This window comes from Pelophylax lessonae (assembly GCF_965119305.1).
Source record: "Pelophylax lessonae genome assembly, chromosome: 3".
Taxonomy (NCBI): Eukaryota; Metazoa; Chordata; class Amphibia; order Anura; family Ranidae; genus Pelophylax; species Pelophylax lessonae.
The window spans coordinates 349406016-349420740 of NC_138770.1; the positions used below are offsets into that span (position 1 = coordinate 349406016).

Genomic DNA, 14725 nt, shown 5'->3' on the forward strand with positions numbered 1-14725 from the left:
CGCTGCTCTACTTACACCGTCCACTGCCCTACTGACACCGTCCACTGCTCTACTGACACTGTCCACTGCTCTACTAACACCTCCCTCCCTCTGCATTGAAAGGGGTCACGCTGGTTATTCTGCATTAAAGGGGTCACGCTGGTTATTTTCCATTAAAGGGGTCACGCTGGCCATTCTGCATTGAAAGGGGTCAAGCTGGATTTTCTGCATTGAAAGGAGTCAAGCTGGTTTTTCTGCATTGAAAGGGGTCAGGCTGGTCATTCTGCATTGAAAGGGGTCACGCTGGTCATTCTGCATTGAAAGGGGTCACGCTGGTTATTCTGCATTGAAAGGGGTCACGCTGGTTATTCTCATTGAAAGGGGTCATGCTGGTCATTCTGCATTGAAAGGGGTCACGCTGGTTATTCTGCATTGAAAGGGGTCACGCTGGTTATTCTGCATTGAAAGGGGTCACGCTGGTTATTCTGCATTGAAAGGGGTCACGCTGGTTATTCTCATTGAAAGGGGTCACGCTGGTTATTCTGCATTGAAAGGGGTCACACTGGTTATTCTGCATTAAAGGGGTCACGCTGGTTATTCTCATTGAAAGGGGTCACGCTGGTTATTCTGCATTGAAAGGGGTCACGCTGGTTATTCTCATTGAAAGGGGTCACGCTGGTCATTCTGCATTGAAAGGGGTCACGCTGGTTATTCTGCATTGAAAGGGGTCACGCTGGTTATTCTCATTGAAAGGGGTCACGCTGGTTATTCTGCATTGAAAGGGGTCACGCTGGTTATTCTGCATTGAAAGGGGTCACGCTGGTTATTCTCATTGAAAGGGGTCACGCTGGTTATTCTGCATTGAAAGGGGTCACGCTGGTTATTCTGCATTAAAGGGGTCACGCTGGTCTCTCTGCATTGAAAGGGGTCACGTTGAGCAGAGGCAATTTCACTTTACATATGCTTTAATGCAAGAACAGAGGTGGATAGCAGCAGTGTAGCATTTCCTTGCACCAGATAAGCAATGGTTAACACTCAGGGCTCTGTCAGCAAGTCAGAGCGGTCATACAGAGAGCAGAGAGCTTTACCGACTTTCAATTCTAGTTCCAGCTTGCTGGTCCATCAAATCTGAAATACTGTCTCTGCACTCCCACATCAGATGTTGTTTTTACTCTCCCATAGCTCAACCTCGGAGCACAGAGCTGCTGTGTGTGCCTCTGCCCCGTGCCTGCTCCAGCTCACACCAAATAGTCCATCCGTGTTATACTCGGCTTCACTACCATGCTGACAGCCTCCCTGAATATAGTAAGATGGGGAGCGTCATGGGGCCCCCTACTGGCCCCGGGCCCCCAGGCAGTGCCCTAAATGCCCGTATGGTCAGTCCGCCCCTGTTAGTGGCAAACCTGAACCTAATCCCTACTAATCAGAGTCCATACTTCAGTTTCCCAGAAAATGTTACAAAATAAAAGGGAACACTTACAGGTTTACCTACCAAAAGGACAACTGAAACCCTACAACCTTGAAAAGAAGTTCATATAACCACCTGAACAGTAAGCATGAAATTTAATGTAGAGGAACACAGTGACTTGTTCCAAAGAAAAGGAAGGCTCATATTATTATACCTATGAATTACCTGTATTATTATTCTACCCTTCATGTATACTTTATATACACTTTTGTGCTTTCATTATGTTTTTCAGATTCTATTGGAATGCTGACACTTCCTAAAGTAAGTAGATGCTTCCTAAAGTAAAGAAAGAAACTATAATGCCTTCTATTTTATGTCCACTAAGGCCTCATGCACATGGACAGTGAGAAGCATCAAAAAATACTGGGAGTAAAAATGCCACTCCCTTGGAGCCACAGTCAGAGCCACTATTAGAAATCAGGGTGCCCTGTACACCCTACCCGGCAGTGCCCCTCCCCCTCATTGGTCACCCAGAGGGGAAGAATGAGATAACGTACTGCAACAAATTGCGGGTGTGGCAAACTTAAGCTAAAAGTCAGAGAAGCTTAAAACATGAGCCTACAAACAGAGTACAGGGATTGGAAGCGTGTACAGATTGCATCGGTCAGGTGTGTGTAATGATCATAGTGCAGGGATCAGGAATCTCCTTGGCCTTGTTGGCCTCCCATTATTCCCTATATTCCTTGCATATTGCAGCAGAAGGTATTGCAGAGTTTGGAGGTAAGTAGTAAGTAATGCAGAGTTCAGAGGTCACTAGTAAATAATGCACAGTACAGGGTCAGTAGTAAATAATGCACAGTACAGGGGTCTGTAGTAAGTAATGCACAGTACAGGGGTCAGTAGTAAGTAATGCACAGTACTGGGGTCTGTAACAAGTAGCAGAGTTCAGACGTACTTAGTATGTAATGCAGAGTTTTGAAGTCATAAGTAAGTATTGCAGAATTTGGAGGTCAGTAGTAAGCAATTCAGAGTTCGGAGGTCAGTAGTAAGTAATGCAGAGTTCGGAGGTCAGTAGAAATCAATGCAGAATTTGGAGGTCAGTAGTAAGTAATGCAGAGTTCGGAGGTCAATATTAAGTAATGCAGAGTTCGGAGGTCAGTAGTAAGTAATGCAGAGTTCAGGGGTCAGTAGTAAGTAATGCAGAGTTCGGAGGTCAATAGTAAGTAATGCAGAGTTCGGAGGTCAGTAGTAAGTAATGCAGAGTTCAGAGGTCAGTAGTAAGTAATGCAGAGTTCGGAGGTCAGTAGTAAGTAATGCAGATTTCAGGAGTCAGTAGTAAGTAATGCAGAGTTCAGAGGTCAGTAGTAAGCAATGCAGAGTTCGGAGGTCAGTAGAAATTAATGCAGAATTTGAAGTTCAGTAGTAAGTAATGCAGAGTTCGGAGGTCAGTAGTAAGTAATGTAGAGTTCAGGGGTCAGTAGTAAGTAATGCAGAGTTCGGAGGTCAGTAGTAAGCAATGCAGAGTTCGGAGGTCAGTAGTAAGCAATGCAGAGTTCGGAGGTCAGTAGAAAGTAATGCAGAATTTGGAGGTCAGTAGTAAGTAATGCAGAGTTCGGAGGTCAATAGTAAGCAATGCAGAGTTTGGAGGTCAATAGTAAGTAATGCAGAGTTCGGAGGTCAGTAGTAAATAATGCATAGTACAGGGGTCAGGAGCAGGTAACAGAGTTCAGAAGTATTTAGTAGGTAATGAAGAGTTTGAAGGTCAGTAGTAAATAATGCAGAGTTCGGAGGTCACTAGTAAATAATTTACAATACAGGGGTCAGTAGTAAGTAATGCACAGTAGAGGGGTCAGGAACATGTAGCAAAGTTCAGAAGTACTTAGCATGTAGCGCAGGGTTTGGAGGTCATAAGTAAGTAATGCAGACTTCTGAGGTCAGTAGTAAGTAATGTAGAGTTCAGAGGTCAGTAGTAGATAATGCAGAAATCGGAGGTCAGTAGTAAGTAATGCAGAGTTCAGAGGTCAGTAGTAGGTATTTCAAAGTTTGGAGGTCAGTAGTAGGTATTTCAGAGTTTGGAGGTCAGTAGTAGGTATTTCAGAGTTTGGAGAGAGGAGCAGCTGGTTCTACTGTCCTATCTATGATCTTGGCTGCAGCTGGCACATATAGCTTGACACTCAAGTAAATGGCAGTGCGTGGCTGTACTGTTGTAAACACTGATGCTAGTTTGTGTTGGTGTTTACCTGTGCACGTGCATACACCATACACACATGCACGTGGGATAAGTAAAATATGGGGGCCTAACTCTTTTCCTTCCCCTTTCAGGGATTCCTGTGAACTGACTATCTGTATTGTGAATTGCAGTTTAGTCTAAGGAACACATACATAATCAGAAATTTTGCAGATCACAGTGGGCATAATTTATTTTAACATATTATACAGTGTATATATATATATATATATATATATATATAGTCAAATGTGTTAGGACACCTGCCTTTACACGCACATGAAATTTAAAGGCATCCCTGGGAAGGCTGTCCGCAAGGTTTAGGAGTGTAACTTTGGGAATGTTTGGCCATTCTTCCAGAAGTGCATTAATGAGGTCAGGCACTGATGTTGGACAAGAAAGCCTGGATCGAAGTCTCCGCTCCAATTCATCCTAAAGGTGTTCTGTCGAGTTGAGGTCTGGACTCTGTGCAGGTCAGTCAAGTTCCTCCACTCCAAACACGCTCATCCATGCCTTTATGGACCTTGCTTTGTGCACTGGTCCAAATCATTTGTTGGAGGGGGGATTATGGTGTGGGGTTGGTTTTCTGGGGTTGGGCTTGGCCCCTTAGTTCCAGTGAATGGAACTATTAAGGCATTGGCATACCAAGACATTTTGGACAATTTTATGCTCTTAACTTTGTGGGAACAGTTTGGGGATGGCCACTTCCTGTTTTAACATGACTGCGCACCAGTGCACAAAGCAACGTCCATATAGACATGGATGAGTGAGTTTGGGGTGGAGGAATTTGACTGTCCTGACCTCAACCTGATAGAACGCAATTGTGATGAATTAGAACTGAGGTTGCGAACCAGGCCTTCTTGTTCAACATCAGTGCCAGACCTCACAAATGCGCTTCTGAAAGAATGATCAAACATTCCCATAGACACATTCCTAAACCTTGTGGACAGCCTTCCCAGAAGAGCTGAAGCTGTTATGGCTGCAAAGGGTGGGCCAACTCAATATTGAATCCTATTGAACCCCTTTTCAAATTAGCAAATTACAATGGGACTTGTTGAAAAAATTTTTTTACCCTTTATAAGGGAATCATATTCTGTTTTTTTTTCAGCTACCAAACCAAACAGCATCACAATATTATAACCTTGTTGTGAATGGAACACAGGAGCATCAGCTGCTTTTCTACTATGAAAGTACGTTGGAGTTGATAAGGAGGAGCATTTCTGTCTTCACACAGACAGACAAAAAGACCTACAGACCAGGAGAAACGGTTAAATTGCGTGTTGTGGCAGTTGGTTGTGACTTACGACCATATAATGGAAAAGTTGATATTATTATAATGGTAAGTTTCTATTTCCGGATGACCCTCATTCAGGTCAGATTATATAGATATGTTAAAGTAAGTATTTTAACTGCAAATATCACCTTTTCATTAGAGTATGTAGAAACTGTACATTACTGAGATTGTTCTTTTTAGGATATTTCTTTCAGTCACTGCCTTCTTTAATTTTACACAATGGCCTTCTGCTTTAGCTTACAATGATGGATAGTTACCTAAAGAAGAATTTCAGGTATTGACATTTTTGTATAGTTAAATTGATCCACATTGGACCAATGTAAGTATGCATATACAATACTTGGCCAAAGCCACTGGAAGCTGGAAATCACTACTAGACACCTCTAGTACAGTAATCTTCACTAACTTTTGGGTCATGTGCTGAGTGGCTGCCATGTTATGAACACAGGAGGTTGTCCACTTGGCACAGGCAGGCACAATTCAGAGATCGCTAATGTTGTCCTCTTCTAGGGGGAGATATGAGAAATGGCCTTCCTCAAACATGATATTGCACTAAACCTGTAGGTAAATAAGAGAACCAGAACCTTCGATAGGTGGAAAAGTGGGTTTGATAATAAAGTTGCCAGTGTCTCCACCCTGGGCAGGGCTTTTGTGAACGGGGGGGGGGGGGGAAATTATCCAGTAATCTAATCAAAGTAATTGGGAGCAGAGGAACTACTGCAACCAACATATGACATTTAAAGAAAAACCCCAAAGGGAGGACACTATGGACTTTTAATGATGCGTAAGGATGAACAGACTAAAAAAAGTTTTACTATCTTTTTTCACATCTCCATCCTATTTTTATTATATCACATTCACAGTGCCAGATAGCTAGGTCAGTGATGCTGTATGTGTGTAGTGGTCATATTCTAGTTTTTTGGTAGGCACATCTGTGGATTGCGTAGTTTATGTACAGCCCCTGTCTCTCCTGGTCTGGGATTCTGTAATTAGCTTTAGCTCAGGGTCCCATAACCAGCATAGGCTGTAGAGAGTCCTCATCCACCTTTCTAATGCCTGTACACGTTTCATGGGATGAACTGTAGAGGCATTAGAAAGGTGGATGAAGACCCCCATACATACATTGCGAGATTACATGCTATGCGCAATACTGACAATTTGCAGGGGAGTCCGACATGTCAGATAGGGCTTTTTATATTGTGTTTTTAATAGTGTATACACGTTTTTATTTGACTATTCTTATGTGAATATAGGTTGTAAAATTATTTTTAGTCTTTTTTAATTTTTACAGACCATTAAAAGCCCTTAGTGTCCTCTCTTGTGTTTTTTTTTCTTTCAATGTAAATAGAGGATGTGGTGCTTGATATGTTGACCCCTCTGTACATTAGACAGCAGATGGAAAGGGATGTACACCGCTCAGGCAGTTGGAGCTTCACAGCCAGCTATGGGTGCAGGACCTCGGTTCGCCACCGCAAACAGGATACAAGAGAAATGGCTGCTAGGGATGGCCTTGCGGTTCGCCTGGTGGTCGGTTCGCGGCAAACTTTGCTAGTTCGCAGTCCGCCGATATTGCGAACATATGGCGATGTTCGCAGCGGCCATATTAGTTTACATTGTGGAGAACTTCCATCCATCAGGTGGAACAGGACAGCCAATTGAGACATTTCAGCACATGGACATACACCCTACCTTATAAATAGAACTGACCTGGCGGCCATTTTACATTCTGCATTTTGTCAGTGTAGGGAGAGGTTTGCTGTCTGCAGCAGGGACAGACTGTCAGTGACACAGATGGCTCTGTTATGTCCACAAAGTCCATTTAAGGACTGGTATTTAGTATAGGTGTACACTATCTATATTGTCTCTTTTGTCAGTGTAGGGAGAGGTTTGCTGTGGGGAGCAGGGACAGACTGTCAGTGACACAGATCGCTTTGTTATAGGACCACAAAAGTCCTTTCAAGGACTAGTATTTGGTATAGGTGTAATATTCTTTGGTGTACAGTGCACGATATAGGGGTGTGATACACTTATAATATACTTTCTATTATAGAAAGCATATTATAGTGGATTTGTATTGTGCACTGTGCAGCATTGTGACTGGTGTGGTGAGCATTTCTGCAGCGATACTACAACTACAAAGAGTGACAAAAGCACTTTTAAAAAAGTATTATAACTGGTGTGATAGACCAGTGGCCCCCAATACCACAGATTGAAGTGGGGTGTTATCTAACAGTATACTTTTATAAGAGTGGATTTTTGTCCTGCAAAAATGTTGCCTCTTTTGCTGCGTTAACTGTGCTACACACAGTGACGACAGTTACTGGCCAATTTTTTGTAGAACTGGTGTGATAGACCAGTGGCCCCCAATAGCACAGATTGAAGCGGGGTGTTATCTAACAGTGTACTTTTATAACAGCATATTTGTGTCCTGCAAATATTTTGCCTCTTTTGTTGCGTTAACTCTGCTACACACAGTGCCAAACTTACTGGCCAATTTTTTGTATAGCTGGTGTGATAAACCAGTGGCCCCCCAATACCACAGATTGAAGTGGGGTGTTATCTAAGAGTATACGTTTATAAGTGTATTCGTGTCCTGCAAAAATATTGCCTATTTTGCCAAGTTAACTCTGCTACACACAGTGCCAAACTTACTGGCCGATTTTTTGTATAACTGGTGTGATAGACCAGTGGCCCCCCAATACCACAGATTGAAGTGGGGTGTTATCCAACAGTATACTTTTATAATAGCGTATTTGTGTCCTGCAAAAATATTGCCTCTTTTGCTGTGTTAACTCTGCTACACACAGTGCCAAACTTACTGGTCAATTTTTTGTATAACTGGTGGGATAAACTAGTGGCTCCCCAATACCACAGATTGAAGCGGGGTGTTATATACCTTCTCCCACATATACTGCGCATCTCTAGAGACTTTTGTCACAGGGTAATTTAAAAAATGACAGGCAGAGGAAGAGGCAGGCCCTTACGCAGGAGTGGTAGGGGTAGGGCTAGAGCAGTAGGCCGGAGCCAGTAAGCTAGTAAGTATTTTGTGGCTGCAAATATGACCTAAAGGTTTTTAAAGTTCGCCTGCCATTAAAGTTAATGGGGCCCGCCGCGAACTTGCGGTTCGCAAACGTTTGGGAAAGTTTGCGTATAATATTCGCGAACTGCCCCGGCTCATGTTCGCCCATCACTAATGGCCACACACCAAACGATGGCTCACGATGAAAGGCTTTATTTAACAAGAATGCAAGGTACAGAAAAATAGATGGTAGACATGTTTCACAGGACTCACAGCGTGCTTGTTCACTACTACTGAGTAAAGCCTTTCATCGTGAGCCATAGTTTGGTGTGCAGCCATTTCTCTTGTATCCCATTAGACAGCATATAACATTAACCACTTGCCTACCGGGAACTTACATCCCCTTCCTGCTCAGGCCAATTTTCAGCTTACAGCGCTGTCATACTTTGAATGACAATTGCGCGGTCATGCAACACTGCACCCGATCAAAACTTTTTATCATTGGACGGCCTCCCAGCAATGTGCGACTGTTCTGTAGCTGTCATTTGGCTACAGCGTGATTGTGAAGGGGTTAAACAAAAGTATATAAATGCACACCAGTATTGAAATAATACAAGTAAAGATTATTTGTGCATATTTACCTGGGTATACAGAATATATAGGCAGTATATAGTCCTAATATGACTACCTCCAGATAATAGGAATACCTTCAGATGAATGTTGCAGCAAAGTTCAGTTGCAGGGGCCCCTGAAGATGATCCCATTGTCTCTTTTTATGACAGAGATTGGAAGACAAGCTTAATGGTTATAGGGAGATCCTCCAACTGTTGTCCAACCAGCCAAGAAAGCAGCTTTTCACCAGAAGAAATGGTGGTGTGACAGCCTCTGATGTCGGGGTTGGGTGGCGGGACAACCTCTGATGTCAGGGATGAGCGGGGCCGTAATGCAGGGTTCCACCCCTTTTGTCATGCAGCCCATGCATAGAAAAACATCCGGCGTTTATACATTGCTGGCCAGGGAGGAAGGTGGCAGGACCAATTGTAACTACCGCATGTGCACTCACAGCAGTGTATAACAAACCTGAATTGTACAACACTGTGGGCGCACATGCAGTAGTTACAATTAGTGATGTCGCGAACCTAAAATTCGCCGTTCGCGAACGGCGAACGCGAACATCGGCAAATGTTCGCGAACCGGCGAACCGGGCGAACCGCCATAGACTTCAATAGGCAGGCGAATTTTAAAACACACAGGGACTCTTTCTGGCCACAATAGTGATGGAAAAGTTGTTTCAAGGGGACTAACACCTGGACTGTGGCATGCCGGAGAGGGATCACGCAAAAAAAAGTTCTTAAAAATTATAATTTTTTGATAGAGAGCCAATTATTGGAAAAATAAAAATAAAAAATTTCTTTGGATTTAGCATCTGGGGGGTCTAAAAAGTGTACCTGTGAAGTTTCAGCTCTGTAGCATGTCCAGAACCCCTAAAAAACAGCATTTGTCTTATATTTTCAGGAATATGGCTTCTCTGCGGCTGGCTTTTTCTCTTGCAGGCATTTATCGGGCATTTTTTTAGGCAGGCATGTCATTTTTTGTATTTAGTGTCTGGGGGGTCTAAAAAGTGTACCTGTCAATTTTCAGCTCTGTAGCATGTCCAGAACCCCTAAAAAACAGCATTTTTCTTATATTTTCAGGAATATGGCTTCTCTGCGGCTGGCTTTTTCTCTTGCAGGCATTTAGCGGGCATTTTTTTAGGCAGGCATGTCATTTTTTGTATTTAGTGTCTGGGGAGTCTAAAAAGTGTACCTGTCAAGTTTCAGCTCTGTAGCATGTCCAGAACCCCTAAAAAACAGCATTTTTCTTATATTTTCAGGAATATGGCTTCTCTGCGGCTGGCTTTTTCTCTTGCAGGCATTTAGCGGGCATTTTTTTAGGCAGACATGTCATTTTTTGTATTTAGTGTCTGGGGGGTCTAAAAAGTGTACCTGTCAATTTTCAGCTCTGTAGCATGTCCAGAACCCCTAAAAAACAGCATTTTTCTTATATTTTCAGGAATACGGCTTCTCTGCGGCTGGCTTTTTCTCTTGCAGGCATTTAGCGGGCATTTTTTTAGGCAGGCATGTCATTTTTTGTATTTAGTGTCTGGGGGGTCTAAAAAGTGTACCTGTCAAGTTTCAGCTCTGTAGCATGTCCAGAACCCCTAAAAAACAGCATTTTTATTATATTTTCAGTAATACGGCTTCTCTGCGGCTGGCTTTTTCTCTTGCAGGCATTTATCGGGCATTTTTTTAGGCAGGCATGTCATTTTTTGTATTTAGTGTCTGGGGGGTCTAAAAAGTGTACCTGTCAATTTTCAGCTCTGTAGCATGTCCAGAACCCCTAAAAAACAGCATTTTTCTTATATTTTCAGGAATACGGCTTCTCTGCGGCTGGCTTTTTCTCTTGCAGGCATTTAGCGGGCATTTTTTTAGGCAGGCATGTCATTTTTTGTATTTAGTGTCTGGGGGGTCTAAAAAGTGTACCTGTCAAGTTTCAGCTCTGTAGCATGTCCAGAACCCCTAAAAAACAGCATTTTTATTATATTTTCAGTAATACGGCTTCTCTGCGGCTGGCTTTTTCTCTTGCAGGCATTTATCGGGCATTTTTTTAGGCAGGCATGTCATTTTTTGTATTTAGTGTCTGGGGGGTCTAAAAAGTGTACCTGTCAAGTTTCAGCTCTGTAGCATGTCCAGAACCCCTAAAAAACAGCATTTTTCTTATATTTTCAGTAATACAGCTTCTCTGCGGCTGTCTTTTTCTCTTGCAGGCATTTATCGGGCATTTTTTTAGGCAGGCATGTCATTTTTTGTATTTAGTGTCTGGGGGGTCTAAAAAGTTTACCTGTCAAGTTTCAGCTCTGTAGCATGTCCAGAACCCCTAAAAAAACAGCATTTTTCTTATATTTTCAGGAATACGGCTTCTCTGCGGCTGGCTTTTTCTCTTGCAGGCATTTATCGGGCATTTTTTTAGGCAGGCATGTCATTTTTTGTATTTAGTGTCTGGGGGGTCTAAAAAGTGTACCTGTCAAGTTTCAGCTCTGTAGTATGTCCACAACCCAAAAAAAACAGCATTTTTCTTATGATTTTTAGTAGAAAACTAATGCAGTGTCTTTCCAGCTGTCTTTTTTTCTTTCTGGCAAGCTGAAATATGATATGCCAAGGCAAACATGCCTATCAGTTGAGCTATGACACAGACAACACTGCACACATGGGGAAATATGTAAAACAAAAAACAGGAAAAGGAAATTAGGTGACGGTCACAAAACATGATATTGTGATTGGCCAAATAAAAAGTCACCTCGCGATGAGGTCGCGCCAAAGTCGCGCTAAGTCGCGCCAAAGTCGCGCTAAGTCGCGCCAAAGTCGCACTGGAAGCGACGCTACTTTAGTGGTAGCGGCAGTGTAAACCAGCACTAAAACATCCAGTGTGTGAATACGATCAGGTATGATGTTTTATCGGTCAAGTAGTGTAAGGGTTACGCCCGTCGCCCGCTTCACAGTGACAGACCAAACTCTGACAGACCAAACTCCCCGTTTAACAGTCAGTCAGTCCATTTGCACAACCGCAAACTCCCAATTTGCACAAGTTGGATACCAAGCTAGCCATGTCCCGTTCCTTGTCCTCACTGACATCATTGAAGGTCTCTTCCTCCACCCAGCCACATACAACACCAAGGGTCCCCGAAAGGTGAGAACAAGCCCCCTGGGACGCCTGCTGTGGCTGGTATTCCACCTCCTCAAAGCCACCTTCCTCCTCTGACTTCTCTTCTTCAGACTCCTCTCTCTGCGTTGCCACAGGTCCAGCAATTGACAACGACAAGGCTGCTTCTGGTGGTGATGAGGACCACAACTCTTCCTCTTCATGCTCATCTACAGCCTGATCCAGTACTCTTCGCAGGGCACGCTCCAGAAAAAACGCATATGGGATGAGGTCGATGATGTTGCCTTGGGTTCGACTGACCACCAGGGTTGTCATCTCCGCAAAAGGACGCATGAGCCTACAGCCATTGTTCATGAGCATTCAGTAACGCGGCCAAAAAATACCCAGCTCCGCAGAAAGAATGAAAGAAAATGAATGTTTTTTTTTATGAAAAATTATCCTGCGGATCGCTTTTGGTCTGTACACAATGAAGCAACGACCTTATCATCTGGGGTGTGCCAACACAATCCTAGAGGTGATCGCTTCATTGTGATACGCAAGCCCCTTCACCACGACAAGGTAACGATCACGAAGGGGAATTGACACATGTATGTGCCTTTTTTTTTGTTTTTTGTTTTTTTGCAGCCACAGTGTAGCACCAGAGGCCAGAAAAATTAGGCATGTACACATGCATGAAAAAGTAGGTATTGTTGCAGCCGCTGCTGTAGCAGCGGCCTGAAAAATTGAGGTTTTAAGGCAGAAAGTGCACTAAAACATTGCGGCTTGAACCGTAGTTGGTGGCGGAGACGTCACGTAAGTCATCCGGCATGCAGAGAATGATTATATACAGCAGCGTGTGGACCATTTTTAGGCCAAGGCATCTCAGTCATCACCAGGCCTTTTTTAGTCAAATGCATCCCCCACTGTCAGTCCCTTCGGGATCCATGCCTCATTCATCTTAATAAACGTGAGGTAATCAAGACTTTTTTGACCTAGGCGACTTCTCTTCTCAGTGACAATACCTCCTGCTGCGCTGAAGGTCCTTTCTGACAGCACACTTGAAGCGGGGCAGGCCAGAAGTTCAATGGCAAACTGGGATAGCTCAGGCCACAGGTCAAGCCTGCACACCCAGTAGTCAAGGGGTTCATCGCTCCTCAGAGTGTCGATATCTGCAGTTAAGGCAAGGTAGTCTGCTACCTGTCGGTCGAGTCGTTCTCTGAGGGTGGACCCCGAAGGGCTGTGGCGATGCATAGGACTAAAAAAGCTCCGCATGTCCTCCATCAACAAGACGTCTGTAAAGCATCCTGTCCTTGCCGGCGTGGTTGTGGTGGTAGGAGGAGGATTACTTTCACCTCTTCCCCTGTTGGATTCCCGTTGTGCTGTGACATCACCCTTATACGCTGTGTAAAGCATAGTTTTTAACTTATTTTGTAGCTGCTGCATCCTTTGCGACTGCCGGTAATTGGGTAACATATCACAGACTTTCTGCTTATACCGGGGGTCTAGTAGCGTGGCCACCCAGTACAGGTCGTTCTCCTTCAGCCTTTTTATACGAGGGTCTCTCAACAGGCATGACAGCATGAAAGACCCCATTTGCACAAGGTTGGATGCCGAGCTACTCATGTCCAATTCCTCGTCCTCACTGATGTCATTGAAGGTGTGTTCTTCCCCCCAGCGACGTACAACACCACGGGTACCAGATAGGTGACAACGAGCACCCTGGGATGCCTGCTGTGGTTGGTGTTCCTCCTCCTCAAAGCCACATTCCTCCTCTGACTCCTCTTCCTCACACTCCTCTTCCAGTGTTGCCGCAGGTCCAGCAATCGATGGTAAGGCTGTTTCTGGTGGTGGTGATGGTGACCACAACTCTTCCTCTTCCTCTTCACGCTCATCTACGGCCTGATCCAGCACTCTTCGCAGGGCACGCTCCAGGAAAAAAACATATGGGATGATGTCGCTGATGGTGCCTTCAGTGCGACTCACTAGGTTTGTCACCTCCTCAAAAGGACGCATGAGCCTACAGGCATTGCGCATGAGCGTCCAGTAGCGTGGCAAAAAAATACCCAGCTCCGCAGAGGCTGTCCTAGCACCCCGGTCATACAAATACTCGTTGACCGCTTTTTCTTGTTGGAGCAGGCGGTCGAACATTAGCAGTGTTGAATTCCAACGTGTCGGGCTGTCGCAAATCAAGCGCCTCACTGGCATGTTGTTTCGCCGCTGAATATCTGCAAAGTGCGCCATGGCCGTGTAGGAACGCCTGAAATGGCCACACACCTTCCTGGCCTGCTTGAGGACGTCCTGTAAGCCTGGGTACTTCTGCACAAAACGTTGCACAATCAGATTCAACACATGTGCCATGCACGGCACATGTGTCAACTTGCCCAAATTCAATGCCGCCAACAAATTGCTTGCGTTGTCACACACCACTTTGCCGATCTCCAGTTGGTGCGGGGTCAGCCACTGATCCACCTGTGCATTCAGGGCGGACAGTAGTGCTGGTCCGGTGTGACTCTCTGCTTTCAGGCAAGTCAACCCCAAGACAGCGTGACACTGTCGTATCCGGCATGTGGAATAGCCCCTGGGGAGCTGGGGGGGTGCAGTTGGTGTGGAGCAAGACGCAACAGCAGAAGAGGACTCAGCCGAGGAGGTTAGCAAAGAGGATGGAGTAGGAGGAGTAGAGGAGGTGGCAGCAGGCCTGCCTGCAAGTCGTGGCGGTGTCACCAACTCCTCTGCAGCAGAGCCACGCATTCCATGCTTGGCAGCCGCCAGCAGGTTTACCCAATGCGCAGTGTACGTTATATACCTGCCCTGACCGTGCTTTGCAGACCAGCTATCAGTGGTCAGATGGACCCTTGCCCCAACACTGTGTGCCAGACGTGACATGATTTCCTTTTCCACAATAGAGTACAGGTTGGGGATTGCCTTTTGTGAAAAATAATTTCGGCCGGGTACCTTCCACTGCGGTGTCCCAATAGCGACAAATTTTTTGAAGGCCTCAGACTCCACCAGCTTGTATGGTAAAAGCTGGCGGGCTAAGATTTCCGACAAGCCAGCTGTCAGACGCCGGGCAAGGGGGTGACTCTGCGAGATTGGCTTTTTACGCTCAAACATTTCCTTCAC

The 14725-nt window shown here is 44.8% G+C and overlaps 1 protein-coding gene across 1 annotated transcript in view; it reads left to right on the forward strand.

Annotated features, from left to right (window-relative positions):
* Positions 1 to 14725, forward strand: part of LOC309550530 (CD109 antigen-like) — a gene marked incomplete at both ends in the record, with an annotated part of 138284 nt that overhangs the window by 6598 nt on the left and 116961 nt on the right. The window contains 2 exons of the mRNA XM_082250889.1: positions 1680 to 1708; positions 4723 to 4953. Coding sequence (XP_082107015.1) covers positions 1680 to 1708; positions 4723 to 4953 — 260 coding nt within the window. The remainder of the gene's footprint in view (positions 1 to 1679; positions 1709 to 4722; positions 4954 to 14725) is intronic.